This window comes from Osmerus eperlanus, chromosome 13 (genome assembly GCF_963692335.1).
Source record: "Osmerus eperlanus chromosome 13, fOsmEpe2.1, whole genome shotgun sequence".
Taxonomy (NCBI): Eukaryota; Metazoa; Chordata; class Actinopteri; order Osmeriformes; family Osmeridae; genus Osmerus; species Osmerus eperlanus.
Window position 1 is genome coordinate 7791170 of NC_085030.1, and position 27741 is coordinate 7818910.

At 46.1% G+C, this 27741-nt stretch overlaps 1 protein-coding gene across 2 annotated transcripts in view; it reads left to right on the plus strand.

The window, feature by feature from the left end:
- Nucleotides 1–27741, plus strand: part of diaph2 (diaphanous-related formin 2) — a 328038-nt gene that overhangs the window by 246937 nt on the left and 53360 nt on the right. For both annotated transcript variants that reach the window (XM_062476107.1, XM_062476108.1), the window contains one exon: nucleotides 24732–24897. In XM_062476107.1, coding sequence (XP_062332091.1) covers nucleotides 24732–24897 — 166 coding nt within the window. The remainder of the gene's footprint in view (nucleotides 1–24731; nucleotides 24898–27741) is intronic.

The window sequence follows — 27741 nt, forward strand, 5'->3', positions numbered from 1 at the left end:
CACACACACACACACACACACCACACACACACACATACCAACCCACTCTCACACACAGCCTGTGTCTGAGCTGTGTCATTTAACAGAAACAGGGATGTGTGAGACACCGCTGTCTGTCTGAACCAACTCTGACCTTGAATTGACTTTCGGTGATGAAGACTTACAGTTGATCCCTGGGCTTTCTGTCTCCCCCAACTCCAGCCCATATTCTTCTTTTTTTTCTATCAGTGTTCAGGGTTTTGAAGGACAAAGAGAGGAGTATGTTCTTCAGGAAAGGATCACAAATTGAATCAAATATTTTTTCTCTCACAATAAGAATTGTTTTAGTTCTTTCCTTACCTATTACCCCTCCCTATGTTGTACTTAATTTGCACATACACAAACACACACATACACATACACACACATACTCACACATCCTCCGACACCTATGATGTCGCATCTCCTTTCACGCTAACAACACTGTCAATGAGCCGCCATTTTGAAAAGGTTGAAAGCCGGTTCCCTTCAAGCAAGCTTGTTTTCACACGCTCCTGCTTTAATTAGCCATCAACAAGGAAAGTCGACAGGGAGGGCACAGCCGGCCGGCAGTGTCCTGATGTCACATGCCACGGATGGAACGCAGGTGTGAAAACACACATCCAGAGTGTTAGAAGGGACAGGCGTTAACAAGATGCACACCTCCACTCTTGGCTGTCACCTGCTCTGCGGCCTGACATCAGCACACAGCTGCATGCAGCACCTAACCCACCTCTGCCCCTCAGGAATCCACTACACATAGTGCTTCATGGGTTTTGTAGTTTTTGTACATGTCTCTAGATTATGTTCCTTAAAGCATTGCTTGTAGTGGGGTAGTCAGAGTGGATTAAGACACTCTGTGGCTCCGTGACCCTGGTGAATTCAGCCATTATCCAACCATTTGCATCCATAGTGTTTCTCCCACGCAGTAAATACAAATCCTCTCCACATTACAAGTGTTTGTGCATAAACACTTGGAAATGATAAATACAGGACTAATCACATACAAAACTGATGCATTTCACTCATGCATAATCAAATGTCTCTCTCAATTCACAATTCAGAAGCATTTTGTGGATTGTTGCAACAGAAAAGAGCCCATTAAAAGAAATTACCTCCATGAGTGTAGGTTGCAAAAGTTAACACTTCAATGCATTATGCCGTTGAACTTTAAGGGGTTAACTGTAAAAACATTTTCTGTGTTCGGTAGCCATTAAAAAGCAGATATTTTGTTAGTTTGTGATTCCCTCTTTAAAGGGCATAGGAGTCAAAATAAAGGAGCTTCTGCATCAGCGGCCATCTGCTAGCTGCTGGTCCAATATCTCAAGTGTTAGCAGTGGAAGAGGGCAGGGTGTTGATGTGTGTGTGCGTGTGATTTTGTTTGTGTATGTGCGTGTGCCTGTGTATGTGTGGGATAGCCGTGAGGCAGTGCAGAGTGATAGCCATGAACGAGGCATTTTCCAATGGAGTGATTAAAATGATTGAGGACAGAGGCAATCTCATTCATCTCAGAGCAAGGTGATGAGGGACAGTGTGTGTGTGTGTGCCTGTGTGTATATATATATATATATATATATATATATATATATATATATATATGTGTGTGTGTGTTGGTCAGATCTAGAGCAGGCTGTGAAATGGGACTGGCACTGAGACAGACAGAGAGATGCTGATAATGCCAACTGGAGGGGCGTCTCTGTTCAGACTGGCTCTCACACAGACAGTAATACGAGGGTGACAGTCTGACCCCACCCACCCTGGCAAAAGCACTTTTTCCGGCACAGAAAAGCTGTGCTGTGTTCTGCTCTGTTTCTTTGCCCAGCATGACTTTTTATCGTTGTCGTTTTCCGGAAGACACAACAATCAGCGGTAATTTATTTGGGGGACGTTGTGTGTGAAAAGACAGGGCTTTAATCATTGTAATTGTGCCCTCTGTAATTACCTGTGCTGGGAGGTGTGGTGTTGTAGTGTGCTGGTGTTGCTGTGTGTCCTGGGTGTCTGTCTACCAGTACCTATGTTATATTTTACCCACCAGACCTCCATTACACCAGACAGCTCTCTTTTATCAGTCTGTCAGGACACCTGGTCAGGAAGCGGTTGCTCCACTTTCAAGGGAGAGTCAGAAAGCTATTGCCTGTAATGAGACAGTGAAGCAACTGTCTCAGGCTGTTCTATAGTGGAGGAGGGGGGGGGGGGTTTGAATGATGTCTACCTGTTTCACAGTATTTTCCCAGTGTTAAGTTGTCAGGCAGTCCTCTTCCTCCTCTAATCGTGACTAAGAGGCATTCCGTTTCATGTCCAAGGCTACAAACACTACCACACGGTTACAGAGTCTGACCTCGGTGTTCCTCAGTCTCTCCCTGAAGTCTCCACCCTCACCACCCCACATTCCACTTCCCCCTAGGACTTCATGCCATATGTCTGTAGGGTTGTCCTCAGAGATCCTACTGACTACACCTAACACTGTCAACATTGTTACAGCTGTTGGTAGTGTGTGTATGTGCGCTGTTCCAACTCCCTGGCAGCACAGAACTCTGTGTGAACGTAGTAAATATGCTGTAAAGCAGAACTGAAAATGAGTTTTAAGTTCATCATCACATTTTTCCCATGGGAAAAAAAACACAGACAAGTATGTTAAATTAGGCTTTGAAATTGGGAGAAAATAGGCAGTCTTCTCTGCTTGAGACCGGGGGAGGGGCGTGTCGCCTCAAGGAGCTGAAGCTCAACCCCCTGCGTGGAAGGTGCCGCCTCTCTCAAGTGCCTACGACCCGGATAATGAACGCTACGGCAAGTGTGAGGGGGAACCATGAAGTGATCTGACGTAGATAGGTGGCTGTTACGTCAGTTAGGTTGGGTTTTGCCCCGCCTATACAAAACCTGAACTGAAAATGGGTGAGAAACTGTTCAACGGTCTAACTCCACATTTCAGTGCGACAACGTTTTCGCGCTTTGCACATGCGTTTAGCAACTCATTTCACACGTATATAATGTACTGAGAAGCAAATCATGGAATTTGCTTTACAGCATCTTTAATGCTTTTCAGAAGCACAATACAGGTCTCACATTGAATAGCCAAACTAATCTTTTGAGTCCCATCGATGCTCATTGCTCTCGCTAACACCTGTGGGATGACTGTCTGACATTGATTCCCCACCCTCCAGACAGACAACTTGACAATTCCCCTCAAAGGCTGACCTCGAATATCTCAAACTTCTCCCCTTCTGTCAGCATCTTCATAGTCACCTTAATAGATTCCTTCATGAAAAGATGATTGGATTTCTTACCTTCCTTCAGGCTCAGCCCAAAAATCACTGTCTGGATTGTGTAATTACTTTTCTGAATTAGTGACTGTGGCCAGAGGGCTGTTTATCATGCATGCGCTGCTGTGTGGTCGAACATGCACATGTGTCCTATTGATGCCTAAAAGCCATGTTTCACTTGGTACTACCGGTAATAACAGTCAGATTGCCCAAATGTTCAATAGCAGTTGGCTTGCTGCAGAACCTTTCCAACCACAGAAACAGTCAAGCATTTATGGGTCCTAATAGCTAAACATGCCCCTCTGCTGGATCCTAGTTGCTTTTCTGGATCCCCACGAAGGCGCTTTGTCCCAATATGTTTTGCAATGTCACTTTAGCCATTAATGTGTGAATTACCCCGCAGATTTACAGATTTAGCATCTGGTCCTACCTTGTTTGTGATTATCCCACATCGGGCGACTTCCTGTGGAGAGGAGGGCACATGTCTGCAATCCAGTGGTTACCAGCTGGGCTTCCCATGCACTCTGTCAGGATGGCTGTTGGAGGGGTCTGGAAATGCATGGCTGTGTTAAGTCGTCCTTGGGGCTGATAATGCACGAGGCTGTTGTGCCAAGTGTTAGCGTGTGCTTATGCATGCTGAGAGTGTGAGCGGGTGTTGCAGGGTGTCTGGAGGGCCATATCTGTAATTGGAAGTGGATTTGCTGTTTGTTTGGGCGTGTGTGTCTATATAGGTTAGGGTTATCGCGTGTGTGCATTCTGTGTGCGTGCATGTTTCTTTGTGTAGGTGTCTGTGGGTGGAGGGTGGGGGGGTGGGTTGGGTACGAGTGTGTGTCTTTGTGTAGGTGTGTGCATGTTACTTTGATGTGTGTGTGTGTGTGTGTGTGTGTGAGAGAGAGAGAGAGAGAGAAAGAGTGAGAGAGAATGTGGGATGTGCTGCGGGAGTTGGCTGTATCGAGAAGAATCCCATTGTAACACGGGTCAGATAATGATTAATAAGAGCGCCAGTAGGACTTAGCCACTAATAGATCTCTGGAGAGATAGCCTAATCCCTCAACAATATCTGCTTATCCTATTACCAGTGAACTATGGATATACCTCTGTATCTTTATATGAAGACTAAGCTGTGCGCTTATCTTTAAGCTGATTAGATACCGTTGGTCACATAGTTACGTTAAATTGCAGTAACTTGTTTTACCAGGAGGTCCAGATGGTTTACACTTATTTCTTTTAGGATGAAATAGTGAGTAAGCTCATTTATTTTTTCTTCTGTTTTCTCATACGCTATAAGACTTATTATGTTGGATACATTTCAAAAATAGAAATTCCACCAATCTCTTAATCTCTGTCAATGAAAGTCTATTCTTTCCAGGCAATTTGCTTTGAAGCACGATGAAAGGCAGCGTGCTAAATGGTGTGTAATCTATCCATGGTGTGTATTTGGTGTTCGGAGATGACAGGAGGAAGCTTACTGACCGTCTTTCAACGTGCTGCAGTTGTTGTAAAATTAACTGAAGTAAATACTCTGTCGACCTTTTCTTCCTTGTTTTTTTGTTGTTGCTGAGATTCAGCAACATGCTTTTCTTTCTTTCTCTTTTGGTAGAGAGGAGACTTGTTAGGTCATTTGCAGTCCTGTAGGAAGTGATTGAGTGTGTGAGTGGGTATTCTCCACAGGTTTACTGTCCCTGCATATCCAGTGAGGACTCTATGAGCCTTCCCCCAGAATTACTGACTCTCGGTTTCTGAATTCATATAACTATATATATTAGATCATGCTCCATCAATTGCAAGTGATAAGCACAGCTGTTCTCTGCTCTATTGGCTGCTGATAGGGGCAAATATTCCCCGGCCAATTAGAAACACTGATTCACAAACGGTGTGCATGTTGTCTTTTTTTTTCCCAATGATTCCTTGTAATGCTGCATACCATACTGTTATCCCATCACTGAAGCATATCTCAAACAACAAGCTTAACCCATCAGTTTAATGATCTCAAGGGACAGTTAATTCACTCGTTTATTTTGAAGCTTGTTTTCTAAATCAGTCTAATGCCTGAAAATGTAAGTTAGCCAAGCCAACCCGAACCCGAACCCCATGGTTCGGGTTCGGGTTTGTCTAAGTTTAGAACTTCCTCAATCATTACCTTCCTATGAAATAGCAGCCAGATCTTGACTTTACCGCTATGCGAGGCCAACAAAACAGGAGGTGTTTTTTTTTTTTTTTACTTCCACCTGTCTGTTACCGGTTAAATGTGAATAACTTAATGCAACAATGCCCTAGAGTTTTCCTCCCCATGAATATTTGATAGGCCTGTAATTCCTACAGCCTGTACCCCTGTTCTTTCTGGCATCTGCTTTCTCATCTAAACACAGTTGGCTCTAATTGCCCTGCTTTGAAGGAGGGCTGTTCTCCCATCAACCCTGCCCCCCCCCTCATCGGTGTGGGGGTTGTCAATGTATTTACGTCCAGGTTTGTTGTTCGATGCTCACAGATCACTATCAGTGAGGGATCGGAAAAAGGCACACTCAATTTAGCAGCTAATGAGAAGTGACAGATGAATCCAGGGCTTTTTCCTGCATCCCCCATGATCTCACTGTGCGTCAACAAAGACGCCCTGTGCCCTTGTTTGGAAGGTGTTGCTCCAGAAGATCCAACGTCTAGGTTGTTGTCGTCCCTCCCCCCGTCCCCCCCCTGACCGTGAAACCCCGCTGGGCAGTGACACAGGACCCCTTATCGCTCTTCACTGCTCAGAAGGACAGGATTAGCCTAGCCTAGCTAACACCACATTTTGGAATAGCCTTGAAGAGAAAGTTTTTAAACATTCTGTTATCCTATTAAAGCATCTATTGAGGGAGAAAACAAGGACCGCATATCAGACCCACATAGTAGGGGAGCCGGCTCTGTGGTACCTTCACACGCAAGCTATCAGCATGAGTTTCTTACACAGGCAGGCAGTCGTTCTCGTCTTTCCTCCCATACAGTTAGGTCCATAAATATTTGGACATTGACACAATTTTCATCATGTTGTCTCTATATACCACCACAATGGATTTGAAATGAAACAATCAAGATGTGCTTTAAGTGCAGCTTTAATTTCAGGGTATTTACATCCAAATCAGGTGAACAGTGTAGGAATTACAATACATTTTATATGTGGCCCCCCCCTTTTTAAGGGACCAAAAGTAATTGGACAATTGGCTGCTCAGCTGTTCCATGGCCAGGTGTATGTTATTCCCTCATGGGAGTTCGTTATTTCATTGACAAGGAGCAGATAAAAGGTCTAGAGTTCATTTCAAGTATGGTATTTGTGTTTGGAATCTGTTGCTGTCAACTCTCAATATGAAGTCCAAAGAGCTGTCACCATCAGTGAAGCAAGCCATTGTTAGGCTGAAAAATCAAAACAAACCTATCAGAGAGATAGCAAAAACATTAGGTGTGGCCAAATCAACTGTTTGGTACATTCTTAAAAAGAAAGAACGCACTGGTGAGCTCAGCAACACCAAAAGACCCGGAAGACCACGGAAAACAACTGTGGTGGATGACAGAAGAATTCTTTCCCTGGTGAAGAAAAACCCCTTCACAACAGTTGGCCAGATCAAGAACACTCTCCAGGAGGTAGGCGTATCTGTGTCAAAGTCAAAAATTAAGAGAAGACTTCACCAGAGTAAATACAGAGGGTTCACCACAAGATGTAAACCATTGGTGAGTCTCAAAAACAGGAAGACCAGATTAGAGTTTGCCAAAAAACATCTAAAAGACCATGTACAGTTCTGGAAGAACATCCTATGGACAGATGAGACCAAGATCAACTGGTACCTGAATGATGGGAAGAGAAGAGTATGGAGAAGGGAAGGAACTGCTCATGATCCAAAGCATACCACCTCATCAGTGAAGCATGGTGGAGGTAGTGTTATGGCGTGGGCATGTATGGCTGCCAATGGAACTGGTTCCCTTGTATTTATCGATGATGTGACTGCTGACAAAAGCAGTAGGATGAATTCTGAAGTGTTTCTGGCAATATTATCTGCTCAGATTCAGCCAAATGCTTCAGAACTCATAGGACGGCGCTTCACAGTGCAGATGGACAATGACCCGAAGCATACTGCGAAAGCAACCAAAGAGTTTTTTAAGGCAAAGAAGTGTAATGTTCTGCAATGGCCAAGTCAATCACCTGACCTAAATCCAATTGAGCATGCATTTCACTTGCTAAAGACAAAACTGAAGGGAAAATGCCCCAAGAACAAGCAGGAACTGAAGACAGTTGCAGTAGAGGCCTGGCAGAGCATCACCAGGGACGAAACCCAGCGTCTGGTGATGTCTATGGGTTCCAGACTTCAGGCTGTCATTGACTGCAAAGGATTTGCAACCAAGTATTAAAAGTGACAATTAGATTTATGATTATGTTAGTTTGTCCAATTACTTTTGGTCCCTTAAAAAGGGGGGGGCCACATATAAAATGTGTTGTAATTCCTACACCGTTCACCTGATTTGGATGTAAATACCCTGAAATTAAAGCTGAAAGTCTGCACTTAAAGCACATCTTGATTGTTTCATTTCAAATCCATTGTGGGGGTATACAGAGCCAAAATGATGAAAATTGTGTCAATGTCCAAATATTTATGGACCTAACTGTAAATCCAAGTTTCGAGCGTGGATTCCAGGTGTACTCTGATATAGAACTTTGAAAGAGTTCCTGTGCAGAGCAGACAAGGCCTGTCTGTTGGGTCTGAGGTTCTGTATCTATGCTACTTTTTATTGACTCTAAAGTCCCTCGTTTCGGTGTGGTTTTTTCCTTTCCAGAAACCAGGGTGCGTTCAATAGGTCACAACACAAGTTTAATTTGTGATTGTTCTCGAGTGCTTGTTATTAGTGTGGCATCAAAGCAAGGCTTGGTAAACACATTTGCATTTTAATGGCTGATATAGATTGTTCCCCGCTTAATAGTCTCCTGTTAGCCCTACATATGTGGAGAGAGAAAAAAATACACTCTAAAAAGAGCACTCTGCATCTACAGTTTTCATTAAAAGCCCCAACTAATGTGACCCCTGAACACCCCACCCACTCTGAGTGAAAATAGAACACAGGTACAGAACATGCATAGATAGAGTCCCCATGTTTGGTACAAAGAGGCAGGGTGGCCTGTTTAGAGGCTAACTCCCCTAGGATCCAAAATAAAGAGGTCTTATTTGTAATTAGTGAAAAGATTACGCTACTAGGGCCTCTTGGCAGATGTTAATGAAGAAAACCTGTTGATGGAAGTGAGACATTGCTCGAAAGAATCGTATTGATGTGAGACCCGGTCTTTGATAGTAATGGAGCTGGCCAGTGTTAGGCTAATTTTCACGTAACACCACTTCTATAATGTACGTTTTACAAAGGTTGTGGTAATGTACCCCTTACACAGAGCATAGAACACACACACATCAATGTTTGTTTTGTTTCCACTACTTTTTTGTTGTTGCTGTCAATGTATCAATCTCCTGGCTGAGGGAGACAGAGAGCCAGCCGTAACAGCACAGTGTTGTATGGGTGTTCAGGTAGATTGCAAGTTCTGCTCTACGAGCGACCTAGCTAACATTTCGCACAATTTCAAGAGCTGGAAACATCTCTCAAACTGTGTTCTCAGAGAATACGTGTGAAAGCTCAAGCTAACAACACATGTCAAATTTCTGTTTACCCAGCTTGCATCACTCTCTCCCCTCTCGCTCACAGTGTTTTCATATACCCCCACCTCCCTCCAGCTGAAATCAAAGCATGGGCATTCACTGTGTCAAAGAATTGTTGAACTTTTGTATCGGGGGACATTTCGTCTTTTGTGAGCGAGAGATATCAGGCATTCCGGTAGATGAGTGCGTGAATGAAGGGGAGAGGGGATGGAGCATCGCACAGGCATGTTCTCTCTCTGCAGGGAGTCTACTGTCTGAAGACGCATTTAAACCAACCAAACCTTCACTGTCTTCACTATGACACCCAGTCAACTAGATAACAATGATGCCTTTAGATGCAGCCACAGAGTTATAGAGAACAGCCAACTGTAATTGGCAGAATAAAGTGTGGATTAAATACAGGGTTCTCATGGCGAAGGCAACAGCGGTATAGTTTCCCTGATGTTTGTGACAGTTCTGTTGTGTCTACACAATGGTGGACTGCTTGTTGGATGAAAAGGGGCCGAGAGAGAGAGAGAGAGCGTTTTCGAAGAGAGGCTTTAATTTGTCTGTTTGCCAGTGTTTCCCAGCCTCTCAGAGAGTGGAGACTGTGACAAGGCCCAACGGTTCGGAGGAGAGTTGTGTTTATCTGCCGCATTGATTTTATAAAAGGTTGCTTGGTGGGAGGCAGGTAGCCTGTCAAACCGAACCTCTCACCAAGGCGTTTCACATAGCTACGCTAATTGTGTATCCTCACAATAGAGTCACAGTGGAAAGGACACAGTATACAAACATATGTTTCTGCGTGCACGCCAGTAACAATCTCAACGAGAGCAAGAAGAGACGGCCGTGGGTTTTCTTGTGTAAACATTCTTCGGTCCGTGAAAGGCCCTTTTTTGATATTGAAAGCAGCTGTCAGATGCATGATGCTCAGTCACAATCCACATTTCCATTTGCACTTGTTTTTCCCTCCACCGCAGTGGCAAGGAGGTACAGTGTTTTGAAATTAGATATCAGCCGCGGTGGCGACAGTCGAGAGATGGAGAGAAAAATAAAGTGACAGAGAGATAGGGGGATTGACGGATTGATATACTTTGCTTGACAGATGGCTCTACATGAATATGCCGATGGAACAATGTTTAAAGAGAGGCAGAGGATGAGGAAAACAGAGAGAGGGTGTGAGAGAAAAAGATTCTGAGAGGGAGAACGAGAGAAAGAAACAGACAGAGAGAGGAGGCTGGTAAGACGCTGGAAGAGGAGGGAACTGGCAGCAAGGCACTTTGATTTTTTCCAAGTTGGAGCAGAACCACATATAGCCAGGGGCGATTCATCAACTCCTTGTCAGTGCTCTCCCCCGTCTACCTCCTCTCTCTCTCTTCAGGAGGTGCCTTCTCCAGGGGAGGAGAAGAGATACCCCCTCCCTCCCTACCACAATCGTCCAGCACTCCTCCTCCCTTAACACACAACCAACAGGCTGCAAGACTAACTTTCAGACAAACATTCTTATCTTCGCCACACTGTCAACAAACAAAAGAAGATTTTACTGATCTGTTTTTACAAAAAAAGATTTTAAAGCCGTATTGGTTTGGGGTCAATACTATTTTGTTCATTTTTACAAGCATATTTTGTACTAATTATTTCAAAGATGCCCATAGAAGGATTGACCAAACTTTCCCATGACTGAAGGTCAGTGGTATAGACATTCTGTACCACTGACAGTGGTGCTGTGTAGCAGGATCAAACACCAGAGCATTAGATGCAGGGGGGGCATGAGGAACTGGTAGGGAAACAGGGATTGTCATCGTTGTCATCTTAATCTCTGTCGATAGCTGTGGGGGCTGTGTGAGTGCGTGTGCGTGCACATTTATGTGTGTGTGTGTGTGTGTGCGCATGTCTGTGTGTTTGTGTTTGTGTGCATGTCTGTGTGGGTGCAGTCGCATGCCATTGATTGTGTCTGAATCTGTGATTGCCGTGCTCCAGGGGTGTTTGCACACTGCGCCAATGTTTTGCATGTAGCTGTCTGGCGGTGTCGGCGCTGAGACTGGGGATGGAGGAGAGGTGGGGGAGAGGTGGGTAGGGGGAGTGTGTCAAGCCAGGGCCCTGTGAGGAAGACAGCTGGATCCACACATCTATTATGTCACAAACAAACTGAGTGTGGGTGCCAGTTTTCTGTCACTCATTAGACACTAATCATTGGCAAATCCACTTGCCTCCAGCACCCACATCTCATTCCCCCTGTCAATTAGGGCTTTTTTGTTGCAGCACCCAGTGGTTTTAGACTGGAGCCCCCATGGAAGCTCGCTAGTCAAGATGCCTGAGACACAGCCGCAGAAAATCTTGTGGAGATCATTTTATCTTCCCCTTGATTGCCAGATAATTATCAGTTAATTATTTAGAGCCTTAAATTAATTTGCTAAAAATAGTCTCTGTGCCTCCTCGTCTCCAATGGAGACGGCTCCATTATTTTTCCCCTCTCGCCTTCCTTGCCTTTCACCATCATTCCCTCCCTCCCTCTCTACTTCCCTCCCTTTCTACTTCCCTCCCACTCTACTTCCCTCCCTCCCTCTCTACTTCCCCCCTCATTCTCTATTTCCCTCCCTCTCTACTTCCCTCCCTCCTTTTATACTTCCCTCTCTACTTCCCTCCTTCTATACTTCCCTCCCTCCCTCTCTACTTCCCTCCCTTCCTCCCTCTCTACTTCCCTCCCTCCTTCTCTACTTCCCTCTCTACTTCCCTCCCTCTCTACTTCCCTCCCTCCTTCTCTACTTCCCTCTCTACTTTCCTCCTTCTCTACTTCCTTCCCTCCTTTCTACTTCTCTTCACTCCCTCCTTATCCCATCTATGAAGAAATACGCAATTATCATAGATATGATTTGCATAGTGGAACATTCAAGAATATAAAATAATCTAATCAGCTACAAGGTTTGTTTTTAGATTCAAAATGATCAAATTAAGCCTTAGTATTTAGCGTTGTTTGTGTAGACTGTGTTAATTACTTATCTTCTCTCTCTGCCAATTATACATGTTCTGGGCTAATTATGTCAATGTTAAATCATTCAAGTAGTCAGCTGTTACCTTTTTTTAAAAACATTATAAGATCCCTGTGCATATTGTATCAGAATATAATGTAACATATATTATAAACCAACAAACAAAAGTTTGTTGGATAATAACTCTTGAATAGTAACGTTCCCCACTCTTTTCCATAGCCCAGACACTTTATTAAGTTAAAGTTGGTCTGAACAACGAAAGTATTTTAATGTGATTCATTTGCTTAACAAATCAAATGCCCCCGCATCCACACACACTCCATCCCCCCACTCCGAGCTGAAGCCAAACTAGCTGGAGCAGTGTAAGGCCCAATCCCAATACTCTGTCTTAACCCTACCCCTTAACCCTACCCCTTAACCCTACCCCTTAGTTTAACCCTACCCCTTAACCCTACCCCTTAACCCTACCCCTTAACCCTACCCCTTAACCCTACCCCTTAACCCTACCCCTTAACCCTACCCCTTAGTTTAACCCTACCCCTTAACCCTACCCCTTAACCCTACCCCTTAACCCTACCCCTTAGTTTAACCCTACCCCTTAACCCTACCCCTTAACCCTACCCCTTAGTTTAACCCTACCCCTTAACCCTACCCCTTAGTTTACCCCTACCCCTTAACCCTACCCCTTAGTTTACCCCTACCCCTTAACCCTACCCCTTAACCCTACCCCTTAGTTTACCCCTACCCCTTAACCCTACCCCTTAGTTTACCCCTACCCCTTAACCCTACCCCTTAACCCTACCCCTTAGTTTACCCCTACCCCTTAACCCTACCCCTTAGTTTACCCCTACCCCTTAACCCTACCCCTTAGTTTACCCCTACCCCTTAACCCTACCCCTTAGTTTACCCCTACCCCTTAACCCTACCCCTTAACCCTACCCCTTAGTTTACCCCTACCCCTTAACCCTACCCCTTAACCCTACCCCTTAGTTTAACCCTACCCCTTACCCCTACCCCTTAACCCTACCCCTTAGTTTACCCCTACCCCTTAACCCTACCCCTTAGTTTACCCCTACCCCTTACCCCTACCCCTTAACCCTACCCCTTAACCCTACCCCTTAGTTTACCCCTACCCCTTAACCCTACCCCTTAGTTTACCCCTACCCCTTAACCCTACCCCTTAACCCTACCCCTTAGTTTAACCCTACCCCTTAACCCTACCCCTTAGTTTAACCCTACCCCTTAACCCTACCCCTTAACCCTACCCCTTAGTTTACCCCTACCCCTTAACCCTACCCCTTAACCCTACCCCTTAGTTTACCCCTACCCCTTAGTTTACCCCTACCCCTTAACCCTACCCCTTAGTTTACCCCTACCCCTTAACCCTACCCCTTAGTTTACCCCTACCCCTTAACCCTACCCCTTAACCCTACCCCTTAGTTTAACCCTACCCCTTAACCCTACCCCTTAGTTTACCCCTACCCCTTACCCCTACCCCTTAACCCTACCCCTTAACCCTACCCCTTAGTTTACCCCTACCCCTTAACCCTACCCCTTAGTTTAACCCTACCCCTTAACCCTACCCCTTAACCCTACCCCTTAGTTTACCCCTACCCCTTAACCCTACCCCTTAACCCTACCCCTTAGTTTACCCCTACCCCTTAACCCTACCCCTTAACCCTACCCCTTAGTTTAACCCTACCCCTTAACCCTACCCCTTAGTTTACCCCTACCCCTTAACCCTACCCCTTAACCCTACCCCTTAGTTTAACCCTACCCCTTAACCCTACCCCTTAGTTTAACCCTACCCCTTAACCCTACCCCTTAACCCTACCCCTTAGTTTACCCCTACCCCTTAGTTTACCCCTACCCCTTAACCCTACCCCTTAGTTTACCCCTACCCCTTAACCCTACCCCTTAACCCTACCCCTTAACCCTACCCCTTAGTTTAACCCTACCCCTTAACCCTACCCCTTAACCCTACCCCTTAGTTTAACCCTACCCCTTAACCCTACCCCTTAACCCTACCCCTTAGTTTAACCCTACCCCTTAGTTTACCCCTACCCCTTAACCCTACCCCTTAACCCTACCCCTTAGTTTAACCCTACCCCTTAACCCTACCCCTTAGTTTACCCCTACCCCTTACCCCTACCCCTTAACCCTACCCCTTAACCCTACCCCTTAGTTTACCCCTACCCCTTAACCCTACCCCTTAACCCTACCCCTTAGTTTAACCCTACCCCTTAACCCTACCCCTTAACCCTACCCCTTAGTTTACCCCTACCCCTTAACCCTACCCCTTAACCCTACCCCTTAGTTTACCCCTACCCCTTAACCCTACCCCTTAACCCTACCCCTTAGTTTAACCCTACCCCTTAACCCTACCCCTTAGTTTACCCCTACCCCTTAACCCTACCCCTTAACCCTACCCCTTAGTTTAACCCTACCCCTTAACCCTACCCCTTAGTTTAACCCTACCCCTTAACCCTACCCCTTAACCCTACCCCTTAGTTTACCCCTACCCCTTAGTTTACCCCTACCCCTTAACCCTACCCCTTAGTTTACCCCTACCCCTTAACCCTACCCCTTAACCCTACCCCTTAGTTTACCCCTACCCCTTACCCCTACCCCTTAACCCTACCCCTTAACCCTACCCCTTAGTTTACCCCTACCCCTTACCCCTACCCCTTAACCCTACCCCTTAACCCTACCCCTTAGTTTAACCCTACCCCTTAACCCTACCCCTTAACCCTACCCCTTAGTTTAACCCTACCCCTTAACCCTACCCCTTAACCCTACCCCTTAGTTTACCCCTACCCCTTAACCCTACCCCTTAACCCTACCCCTTAGTTTACCCCTACCCCTTAACCCTACCCCTTAGTTTACCCCTACCCCTTAACCCTACCCCTTAGTTTACCCCTACCCCTTAACCCTACCCCTTAGTTTACCCCTACCCCTTAACCCTACCCCTTAACCCTACCCCTTAGTTTACCCCTACCCCTTAACCCTACCCCTTAACCCTACCCCTTAGTTTAACCCTACCCCTTACCCCTACCCCTTAACCCTACCCCTTAGTTTACCCCTACCCCTTAACCCTACCCCTTAGTTTACCCCTACCCCTTACCCCTACCCCTTAACCCTACCCCTTAACCCTACCCCTTAGTTTACCCCTACCCCTTAACCCTACCCCTTAGTTTACCCCTACCCCTTAACCCTACCCCTTAACCCTACCCCTTAGTTTAACCCTACCCCTTAACCCTACCCCTTAGTTTAACCCTACCCCTTAACCCTACCCCTTAACCCTACCCCTTAGTTTACCCCTACCCCTTAACCCTACCCCTTAACCCTACCCCTTAGTTTACCCCTACCCCTTAACCCTACCCCTTAGTTTACCCCTACCCCTTAGTTTACCCCTACCCCTTAACCCTACCCCTTAGTTTACCCCTACCCCTTAGTTTAACCCTACCCCTTAACCCTACCCCTTAGTTTACCCCTACCCCTTAACCCTACCCCTTAGTTTACCCCTACCCCTTAACCCTACCCCTTAACCCTACCCCTTAGTTTACCCCTACCCCTTACCCCTACCCCTTAACCCTACCCCTTAACCCTACCCCTTAGTTTACCCCTACCCCTTAACCCTACCCCTTAACCCTACCCCTTAGTTTAACCCTACCCCTTAACCCTACCCCTTAACCCTACCCCTTAGTTTAACCCTACCCCTTAGTTTAACCCTACCCCTTAACCCTACCCCTTAGTTTACCCCTACCCCTTAACCCTACCCCTTAACCCTACCCCTTAGTTTAACCCTACCCCTTAACCCTACCCCTTAGTTTAACCCTACCCCTTAACCCTACCCCTTAACCCTACCCCTTAACCCTACCCCTTAGTTTACCCCTACCCCTTAGTTTACCCCTACCCCTTAACCCTACCCCTTAGTTTACCCCTACCCCTTAACCCTACCCCTTAACCCTACCCCTTACCCCTACCCCTTAACCCTACCCCTTAACCCTACCCCTTAGTTTACCCCTACCCCTTACCCCTACCCCTTAACCCTACCCCTTAACCCTACCCCTTAGTTTAACCCTACCCCTTAACCCTACCCCTTAACCCTACCCCTTAGTTTAACCCTACCCCTTAACCCTACCCCTTAACCCTACCCCTTAGTTTACCCCTACCCCTTAACCCTACCCCTTAACCCTACCCCTTAGTTTACCCCTACCCCTTAACCCTACCCCTTAGTTTACCCCTACCCCTTAACCCTACCCCTTAGTTTACCCCTACCCCTTAACCCTACCCCTTAGTTTACCCCTACCCCTTAACCCTACCCCTTAACCCTACCCCTTAGTTTACCCCTACCCCTTACCCCTACCCCTTAACCCTACCCCTTAACCCTACCCCTTAGTTTAACCCTACCCCTTAACCCTACCCCTTAACCCTACCCCTTAGTTTACCCCTACCCCTTAACCCTACCCCTTAACCCTACCCCTTAGTTTACCCCTACCCCTTAACCCTACCCCTTAGTTTACCCCTACCCCTTAACCCTACCCCTTAACCCTACCCCTTAGTTTACCCCTACCCCTTAACCCTACCCCTTAGTTTACCCCTACCCCTTAACCCTACCCCTTAGTTTACCCCTACCCCTTAACCCTACCCCTTAGTTTACCCCTACCCCTTAACCCTACCCCTTAGTTTACCCCTACCCCTTAACCCTACCCCTTAGTTTAACCCTACCCCTTAACCCTACCCCTTAGTTTCCCCGTAGCCCCTTGTCCCTCAAAACTGAGGGGTAAGGGCTACAGAGCCCTATGAAATGAGACACCACTTGGTTACGATTACATATATCGATGTCTCCAAAGCAAGTAGTATTATGCACTGATATCAAACGAAATTAGCTGCTAATGGAGTTTACCTAAAACTGTAGACATGCATGGAGTCAATTCAAGGCTAATCAGAGAAATGCGGGACTGTTGTGCAAATCAGCAATGTAACGTTAGCGTAGCAAACTAGCGATTCAAAAAAATGTTTCAATTAAGAACATGATTGCAAATACATATGTACAGGACTGTGTAGAGCACAAAACATGACTGTCGTAATTTTTGTATCAATTATTTAAGCCGAAATATTGGGGCAGTATTGGGACACCACTTACTGTCACGTGAACGCGCAAAACTAAGGGATAAGGGTAAGGGGTAGCGGTAAGACAGAGTATTGGGATTCGGTCTAAGACTGCTCTGTGGTAGGGCTATTGGATGAAGCTGTACTGTGTCACACTAGCCGTAGGTCCAGCTGAAGGCATCTCGATCGATACCCACCACCCCAGCCATCCCCACAGTCCTCGCATGCCTGGCATCTCGCACCCCCGCTCCTTCTCTCTCTAACCATCCTTCATCCTTTCACCACGGCCACTCCCCTCCGCTCTTTATCTGCAAACACAACCAGCTTTCAGCGAGAGGCTCCAACCAGCTGGGATACCATGTGAGCAAGCTGGCAGCCTCAATCAAATTAGCTGTTCTCTATCTCTCCCATCACCCTTTGTCTTTTGCTCTCTTTCTCTCTCTCTCTCTCTCTCTCTCTCTCTCTCTCTCTCTCTCTCTCTCTCTCTCTCTCTCTCTCTCTCTCTCTCTCTCTCTCTCTCATGTTTTCTATCTCCTTTGTAGTTTTTCTTTCTGTCTCTTGCTCTATTTTTTCTCTTTTTCTCTCCATCTCCAAAGTGCCAGAATTGATTTGCAGAATTGCATGTTAAAGCAAGTGTCCTCATTAGAATAATAACCTGCACCTACCCCCAGCCTCCACCCCCCTCCAAAAAAAGGACAGTAGTTCAGCTCGCTGGATATTGATCCAATTTGTACGGCGGTAAGAGCATTTAAGTGCTCAGACTGGATAGTGGTACAGAATTTTGATAAAGTCCAACAAAAAGAGGGCTTGAGGTTCTGTTGGCATCTGAACCCCCCCTGCCTTCATCTGGAGGCGGAGATCTCCTAGCAGGCCTAGCGAGGCGTCCATCGTGAAGGCTAAACCAGTATTTAAACACCCGCCAGTTCAGCATGTTAGCTAGCGTATTGTATTCTCTACTAGAAGTGCTTGCTTTAAGTTGCTCGTCTCAGAACAGTAGACATGCCTTTTGTGACTTTTGTCGACCTTAACTCTCTCCTATCTAACTCATCTTGTGATTGTTACATTTTATTCCATTTTGGCTTCCCCTTTTCCAAAATGGTGGTGTGTGTGCTGCAGTAGTTTTCAATTAAAATCTCCAAACCTGCAATTCTTCCTTGTTTCATCGGTGCCTGAGATACAATCAGTGGATCCAATTGTGTAATCCATGTAATCACAGAGCAGTTTGTGGGAAACGATAAACTTAATTACCATCAGATGAAAGCATGCTGAGCAATAAGAGTGCGTCAAAGAGAGGTGTTTTGTGTGTGAGTGTGTGAGTGTGTGAGTGAGTGTGTGAGTGAGTGAGTGAGTGAGTGAGAGAGAGAGAGAGAGAGAGAGAGAGAGAGTGAGTGAGAGAGAGAGAGAGAGAAGAGAGAGAGAGAGAGAGAGAGAGAGAGAGAGAGAGAGAGAGAGAGAGAGAGAGAGAGAGAGAGAGAGAGAGAGAGAGAGAGAGAGAGAGAGAGAGGTTTGTCGGTGTGTTTGGGTATGGGAGTGTTTAGGAGTATGTGTTTGGGTATGTGATTGAGTGAGTGTGTCACTACCTGCACCTGCCGCTGCACAGTTTTAATCAGACCATCATAGGCCAGATCATTCTCCATCCCCCAGCCTCTAAAGACAATTGGCATACAATTCCAAGTGATTCCTATCAGTTCACCCTGTCGTTATCATGAATAGATAAGCCCTGCATCCTACAGGGAATGACGTAGCACATAGCTAGCAACATTCTGAGTAGGAGACTGTGCATTCTGCTCATCCTATTCTGAGTCTGTATTGTCAAATGGAGAGGTATGAATTGATGTTTACAGATTAGATAAGCCGTCGGGAGAGTGAGCGCTTTGACCTTTTAACGACTCAACAAGACGGAGCAGGGCCTTGTAAACGTGACAGATTTGCATTGTCATGTTTTCACCCAGGGAGAATTGCAGTCCTCAGTGTGAGATAATGGCATGTCTGATGGAACAAGTCAAGAAATGCTAGTGCGTGTGTGTGTGTGTGTGCATACATGCATGCCCGTCTGGCCCTTAAACACATGTTTTTCAGTCGACTCATCCAAGATGACCACCCGGATGGGTCCTTCCTCTTGACCTGACCCCAAACCCCCTCCTCCGTCGGCTTCCCGAGCTTGTCTTCCTTCCTGGTCCAGATGTGTTCATTCGGAAGCCCGGCTGCTCTCATTGAGTTGTTCCACCAGCAAGATGGGTTCTGCAGAGGAGCTGTGAATGTGAGGCCAACTCAGCCCTCCGCTCTCAACAGGCATACATATTTCAGGCAGAAGAAATCGACAGTAAAATCGACACCGAATGTGTGCTTTTAATCTTTCAAATGAAGAGGAAGGAGAGGTGTCTCTGTTGATGACTGAGGGCATTGGGTATGGTGAGGGCGGGGGGCGGGCGGCGGGTTCGGGGATGTGAGGTGACGTGAGGGGGACGTGGTTATGACTCTAAGGTGAAAACGGTGTGTGTGTGTGTGTGTGGGGGGATCACTAGCATACAACTCTGCCCAAGTGGAATCCTGTTCTAAAGCTTGTGTGTGTACGTGTGTTTGTGCATGTATGAGACTTAGCGAGACACTGATCCTCATGCAGCTTGCGTTCTCAGCTGCCAGGCATTAGTAGCAGATAAGAGACCTAGAGACAGGGAGAGTCGAAAGTAGGCGGGGAAGTTAAAAGGCTCATTCCCACTTAATTGTGTGTGTGTGTGTGTGTGAGTGTATGTGCATGCTCGTGTGTGAGTGTACGTGTGTGTGCGCATACTCATGTGTGTGGGTGTGTCTGTCTGTGTAGTGGGATGAACAGCTAACCAGATCTTCTGAACGTAGATAAAACGAACAGTGCAGTGGTTTAGCATTCCATTAGATATGCTGTCCATTTGAAGTCCAGTTCCATCAAGTCTTCTGGAACCAAGCCAGCTGTGAACTCATTTGTTTGTTTCCTCTCTCCTCGTTCCTTGTAATCAGAAATTTTCCTCAGTCAAACCGGTCCACATAGAACATAGATCTGAGGGGAAAGTCATCTGACGGCTCCTGCTGCATTTCCAGTCTTTTTCACAAGGGAGGGTCACCGGTAAATGAGATTTTGTGATTTGTTGTGCTCTGATTGCTTATGCAGAAGCACAATGAACATAATTACACGTCGAGGAAGGGCAGGAGACGATATCACACAATCACCATCGTGTTGGCTGCTTCTGGAGAGAGAGAGAAGGGGAGAGCGCAAAGAGAGAACGGCAGGACAGGAGTTTGTCTGTGGCAAGCTGTTGATTTCCATCCTAGGTGTTGTGTTAATTACTTTGGATGAAGTCCACCAATTTTTCAAAGAGTTACACAGCACCATGCCATTCTGTTTGGTACAATTTTAATTATTTGTGCTGCATGAAATGAACCTGACTTGGTTCTTTTCATGAGCACAACAAGCAGGTTTCTCCTCATTGGAATGTTGGATTTTAGACTTTCTTTATTTTATAATGTTTGGGGGGGTTGGATGTCAAAGATGTTTAGAGTTGTATGAAACAGAGTTGAAGACATTGCTGCATGTGTAGATGCCAGATAGCATGTCTGTAGACATATATATATATATTCTATATATGTTTTTCAAGTTGTGGAGAAACTGCATTGTCTTATTGAAAGCTCAGTTCTTCCTGGTTAGCTTAGACAGCATGAACCCACTGGCCAAGCCCCTCTCAGCAGCCTACCTTCTTCACTCTTTCTGCATCTCCCTTCCTCCTTCTCTCTCCTCCACTCCTCCATCTCCTTACCAGGTCACATCCCAGTCCCAGAGCTGCTGCTGTTCTAATGCCTTTGACAGCCTCAGTGTCTGTGCCACGGACCAGCGCAGGGGGGACAGGCTGCACCCGCTTACGTGCCCCCACCCCCCCACCCCTCGTTCATCACATGCAAACCACAGACTGGTTCTGGTTGGCCTGGCTGGTACTGTGGACACAAGACCTGCCTGGCAGAACCGTGCCTGCCTGGCCAAAGGACCTGTCTGAAATGTGGGCTTTAGATGGTGTTGGACAGAGCCCCTGCAATCCTGTATTTATATTTCCCCACGCTCTTTTTGGACTCTCTCACTCACGCTCATGCTCACTCTCAATATCTCGCTCTCTCTCCCTCTCTCTTTCTCCATCTGTCTCTCTCACTCTCTCTCCTTCGCTCTCTCGCTCTCTCACCCACCCTCTCTCTCCCTCCTCTCTCTCTTTTTCTCTCTCTCTCTCTCTCTCTCTCTCTCTCTCTCTCTCTCTCTCTCTCTCTCTCTCTCTCTCCTCTCTCTCTCTCTCTCTTGCTCTCTCTTTCCTCCCTTATGGCCCTGCATGCCCAACCGCCTCATCTCTTCCTCCCTCTCTTATGGCCCTCCTCTCTCCCTCTTAGCACCACTGTGTAAAGCTACTGGGCAGTCTGGCCATAATTTGGCCCAGAGGGGGCCTCACAGGAGGGGGATAAAGAGAAAGAGAGTGCAGACGGGGAGATGGAGGGAGGAAAGCAGGCTTAGTGTGGGGCCTTCAGTGTAGGGCCAACAGGCACATAGGAAAGCATTAAATAAACATTAATGGAACTGGGTTAGATGAGATTTATTAAGGAGGATTTTTGGCCCTCGACATAGAAAGCAGTGCACCATTTAATAACCCTCACATGCACACAGGTAAACAAGCTAGGCCATTTATTACCCGTCCTCGTAGGTGGCCCTGCGAAATCTATTTTTACACTATTTTTCTACTGAAAAATATAGATAAATTATACATTTTTTCTTCTTTTTCACCCCTGTCTCGTTTGGTTCACAAGAAGATTGAACAGGGTTGGGTCCCCAAAAGCACTTCAGCTAAGTCTGACTTGGATATAATTTTGACGTCACTTTGCCATGCTAAAAATGAGAAGCATTAATCGCAGCTTAGTCATGTTGAAATTCCCTTTACCAACCGGTAAACACACTGATAAAATGCGACTGATTAAACCCAGCGTAATGAGGACACTGACGCAGATAAAACTTTGTCCTGGAACTTTGAATATTTGACACAGCCTGTTGACTTCCACATTTTAGAAGGACTATCTTTTAGCATGAGAGCCATGTAAGAAAATAACTCCAACAGAAAATACAGTAAACCCAGGTCATTATGGAACACGACCACAGAGAAATCTGTTTCTGTGTTATGGCTCATTATGGCTGATTATTGTGCTACAGGAGTGCACCAGTCCTTCTTCAGCCTATTAGCAGCCCAGCAGTCCACTCCAACAAGGGTCTGAATCAGTGAGGAGGGTGCACTGCAGAGGAAATGCAGACACTCCTCCCCCTTTGAAGACAGCTGCTTGTCGAGGAGAGTGGAAAACAGACAAACACACTCGCACACACACAAGCAAACAGACATGCAGACAGAAAAAACGGGGGGAGAGAGAGCAGAAAGGAGAGAAAAAAGAAAAGACAGAAAGTGAAAGACGGAGAATAGATTAATAGAGAGGGAGTAATATAGAAAGAGAGATTGCCCAACAGAGCCAGGCTGCCAGAGGAGTCTTGGCTGCATCCTGCTCTACCCTGAGACCTCCTCTCCTCCCAGAGCTGTTTGAAGCCGGAGCGACGCGTCCACAGACAACATGCACAAGGAGGAGAGAATATTCCAGAGTTTTCTCAGAGAGCCTGGGGTTAGAGGGAGGAGAATTGGACAAGGAATGTTGAGAGTGAGAAAAGGAGAGAATGCCAAGGAGAGGGAGAGGGGGATCAAGGGAGAGAAGAGTAAGAGAGAAGCAGTGCGGGAGAAAGGCGCGGTCGTCTGAGAAAAACAAACTACATGTGTTCTAGAGAGGGGTGGAAACAATATAGATGGAGTGTGATGGAGAATATGATTGATAGAGGGAGAAAGTCAGGAAGAGAGGGTAGATAGAGAATCAGGTGAGTGATGATTTTGCTGTAGGACAGTGTGTGTCAGTCGCCGTCAGTGTGACATGTCTTTGATGTTGAAATAAGAGACACTGAAACCCAGTGCAGTCCCCTGTGTGTGTGTGTGTGTGTGTGTGCGTGTGTTGTTTTCATAAAGACATCCAGTACACTCTCCCCTCCTATCTCCTGGTGCGGCTCCTCCGTCGGAGACAGTCAGCCGCTGTCCCACATGCTAAACACCAGGCTCTAAACAGCAGGCTCCAGCAGCTAGCAGAGCTGCTGCTGCTCTCACCAAGGCCTCCGAAGCACGGATCTGGTCTCACCCACTCGCACACCTTGTGAACATGCTGTACTCATGAATAGAGCACAAAGACTCATCGAAGGGAGAGGATTTGGGGGCTTTTCAATTAGTCAACCGCGTCCTATTTCAATGTACCCTGTTTCTACTTATCTGTGTGACTAGAGACTTGAGCAAATGTAACATGCGGAGAAGCGAGAGGGACATATATATATATATCTGTATATTTAATCAAATTGGGGGTCTGATAAAAGATAAACTGAAATACAGAGAGAGAGGGTGACAGACAGACAGAAATAGACACAAACAGACAGAGAGATTGACAGACAAAGAGAAAGAGAAAGATAGATGAATGTGTCAAGCATGTCTGGGACTGTGAGCTGGCCATCCTGGTTCAGTGGTACTGTGGTCTGGTCAGCACCAAGCTGCTGGGGTGCTGATACAGCTGGTCTCTTCCCCAGCGGTCAGTCTATCATCCCACACACACAAATACACACATACTCACACACACACTACCACCACCAAGCCCACCCACAAGGCACTCATCTCATCTCACAGTGGAAGTGTATGGATCAGAGCTGAGCCTGTTACAGATGCATATGTAGAGAAGAGATAGATAAAGGATTATGTAGGTGATTGAAGCCACAGCAGGAGGTGTTGGGACACTCTGTTGTAACCAATAAGCCTCGCTGTGGTTATCGGATTCAGGCAGAAACCTGCACTGTGAGGCCAAGTCTAGCTAGAAAAACACTTCCATCTCTCTCTGTTTCGGTGTGAAATGTGCCACTTTTTAAATTATCCCTTGTGTTCTGCATGTTTGTCAGGGTGTGTGTCATTTTTATATATACAGTGTGTATATATATATATACATATATATTCACATTCTGTTTGCGTGCTGTGGTTTTGTGATCTTCTTGTGTGTGTGAGGGAGTGACACAACAGTGTCTACTTCTGGTCTTCATGAGGTTAGTGTCTGCTGGGATAATACTTACCTGACAGGAGCTGTTGATAGCCGTTCACCCAGAGAAAGTGCTTCATCTGCTCAATAAATTACACAGTGCAGCACGAGCCAGGGGTCAAAACAACCCGACCTCTCTCTTGTTGGGATAAACAATAGAACAATGACTGCAATCGGGTATTCCAACAACCACCTAGCTTTCAAGCTGACCGCAAAATGCATTTTTATTATTCCCGAGGTAAAACTGTTAGCTCACCTCGCCAAAGGCTCCAAAATGACATGTGGAGGTTGTCGAAACAACCCATTACAAGTTGTTGTGTGTGTGTGTGTGTGTGTGGGGGGGGGGGGGTGTATTTGGGTGTGTAAAAGAGAGGGAGATAAAGGGATGACTAGGTTTTCCCATGACTGAATGTTTCACCAATATTGTGTTTATAGGTACAGTTTATCCCTGCATGTGACATAGAGCTGCAGTCGATGTTACATGACATTCGCGCTGTTGTTGCAAGTGATGTACCGTTGAAAGAAGCTCTCTCCTTAACTGTGCTGCCTCACGGCTTCGCCAAGCATTCGCGGGAGCAGTACGAGAAGCTGTCCACCATGCATAAGAACATGCAGAAGCTGTACGAGAGCCTGGGAAGCTACTACGCCTACGACCCTCACGCTCTCTGCGTCGAAGACTTCTTCGGCGACCTGGCCAACTTCCGTAGCCTCTTCATGGTGAGTCCCTGTCCGGCCACGCCTGGGTTCTCTTCATCTCACTCTTTCGCTCGCCTTCTCACGTCTTTTTCCTTCTTCTTCTCTCTCTCCCTGTTGCTCGTTCTCTCGCTCTCTCTCTGTCTCTCTCTCTGGGTCTCTTTCTTTATCTGGGTCTCTTTCTCTCACACAGACTGCACTGTGTTTTCTTTGAACGGTAGTAATGTTGAAAGTGTAACATTACAGTTCATCAAGTCCTTTGGATGTTTAGAGAGTGCAGATGTTGTGTGCCATGACTGAACACAAAGCCTTGCTCCACCCCACCTTTCCATGTTCAACCTATGGCCATTAGCAGTGAAGTAACACATTTTCCTCAGCGACAATGAAGACATTCTTCTGACAGAGTGTGGGTGCGAGGGAAGGACCGTCTTACGGAGCAGATTAAAGCCAACATAAACGATACTGAGAATGGAATGTATAATGTATCGCCGAGCGTGTACGTTCTGCACTGATAAAAGAAAACTGACTTTGAAAGCTTCTTAGACCTCAGACACCGTTCCATTAGGGTGCAGCGCACGCGTGTGTGTGTGGGGGCGATATGGAGGCCTGCCTCCTCGATACAGTATAAAGACCCTCACCAGGCTTAGACAGGCGGAGGGCGGGTAAGACTATGCAGTAACCGATTTAGTAAAACTATTAAGAGCTTGAATCCGCTGACCAAATCTTCAGGTGCGTTTCCTCAATCCAACTATTCGTTCGAGACAGAATGTTCTGTTCGGACGTTATTTCAGGCAAATTTACAACGAGAGTGACAGCGCCTGGCAACGTCCTGATATCTTGAAATACAGACCTGTGTTGTAAATGATGCTCTGCTTCGTACAGCTGCCTTGTAAATGATGTAGAGGTTAAATGAACATTAGAGTTTGTCTTTGGAGGATCGTGGCCTTGCTAGGCTGTTGGACCATCAGCTGTCAATGTAGCCCAGAAAAACATTTCAAGTTTCAGAAAAAAAAGTAGCCTCCTTTATTTGTCATTAACGTTTTCATTTTGCAATTCTCCAAACAAAAGTCTCCACAAGAGAAATACCTTTAATGTCAAATTCAAAACATTTGTAAATGTTTGACACGTGAGAAGAAAGCTGATGTCTTGGGCTGAAGTGTCACTTGTCTAATACTCGCTCTCTGTCTTCCTCCTCCTCCCACTTCCTCTTGAAAAGATGAAGTGTCAGGATGATGACATGGTGTCCAGGAGGCACGCTCCCAGTCTTCTAAACCCATTACTGTGAATGGCAAGGTCCCCTTGTCTTAGTCTCCCTGCTTCCCTAGTCGAAGTGCTATCCAAAACCCGCTTTCAATTCTTTGATCAAAGTCTAAAACCACGCATGACAGGGCTCTCCCTCCAGGATTCAGAGATGCACACCTCTGAAAGAGGCATCAATGGCTACATAAATAAAATAAAGAAATGACTCTCTCTAGCAAATTGCCCTTCATGAATATTTACATTTACATTTAGTCATTTATCAGACGCTCTTATCCAGAGCGACTTACAGTAAGTACAGGGACATTCCCCCCGAGGCAAGTAGGGTGAAGTGCCTTGCCCAAGGACACAACATCATTTGGCACGGCCAGAATCGAACCAGCAACCTTCGGATTACTAGCCCAATTCTCTAACCGCTCAGCCACCTGACTCTATTTCAGTACTGATGAAGATTTTGGTACCGGGGGTGGGGGGGGACGGGTGTAAGGGGGGACGGGTGTAAGGGGGCGAGTGTGAGGAGCGGGTGTTGGTGCTAGTGCAACAACAGTCCTTGTATGACCAGGGTGTCTGTTTCTCCTTCTGGTCTTTCAGTATTCAACAACCCCAGATCTCTTAAAGAATTGAAAAGGTTCCTTTTTCTTTGTGAAAAGCAGAGTTGTCCTTCAAGCTAAGCTTGAGTCGTTAGTAGAAGGCTGTTCTGCGCCTGAATCATCCATGCTTAACCAGTTAAAATAATATACAGTACAGGATTGGGATGTAGGGACTTTTTGGCAGGGTTCATTCATATTCATGATGTGTGGACTTCATTTATCTCTCTAATAGATTTTCAGCACCACGTCTAACACAAGGCAAAAGTATGGGTCATCATATGGCTTTTAAAGGCTAAACATTGATCTACTGACATCACCCCCTGTTGTATTGCCTGTGTAATGCATTCATTGCACACAGAGCATCCCAGAGCGCCCCAGATATTAAAGAACTCCATTGGAATACTTTACTCTAAATTGCTTTTACTAAAAAGCGGGGCTTAATTCACCGAACCGACATGAGGCATTTGAGTAAAACTCACTGACAGACAGTCCTCATAGAACTGAATGTAGCAGATAAGAGAATCCATTAGCTGTTTTTTTCCATGCTCTTCAGGGCCTATAAAATCATTTGATTTCAGGACATGGAGTCAATACTGGAATACCCCAACAATTTGTCCTTTTAATGTGGCTGCCATATTTGTAGATGGAGAGTGAGTGAAATGCAATCAGTGGCTCTGTGTGTAATCCTGACCAGAGCTGTGGCTGAGTATCTCTGTATTAATGAATTATCAAAGCCCAGCAGATGGACGGATGAGCTACCAGCCTTACTTGTTAATTGAGTGACTTTCTAACAAGACCAATAGAACCAGACCAAGTGTATAGCGATGATTAGGGTGTGTATGTGAGTCTGTGTTATTGTGTGTATGTTTGAGTGCGTGTGTGGCACCCTAATGCTCTGACAGAGGAATAATCATGATGATGATTACATTGCAAGGATGGATGTGATTCCTCCCTCCAAATTCCTGAAAAACGTCTCGTCCTACTGGTCTATCTACTCCTCTACTATATGTAGTCCAGAGTC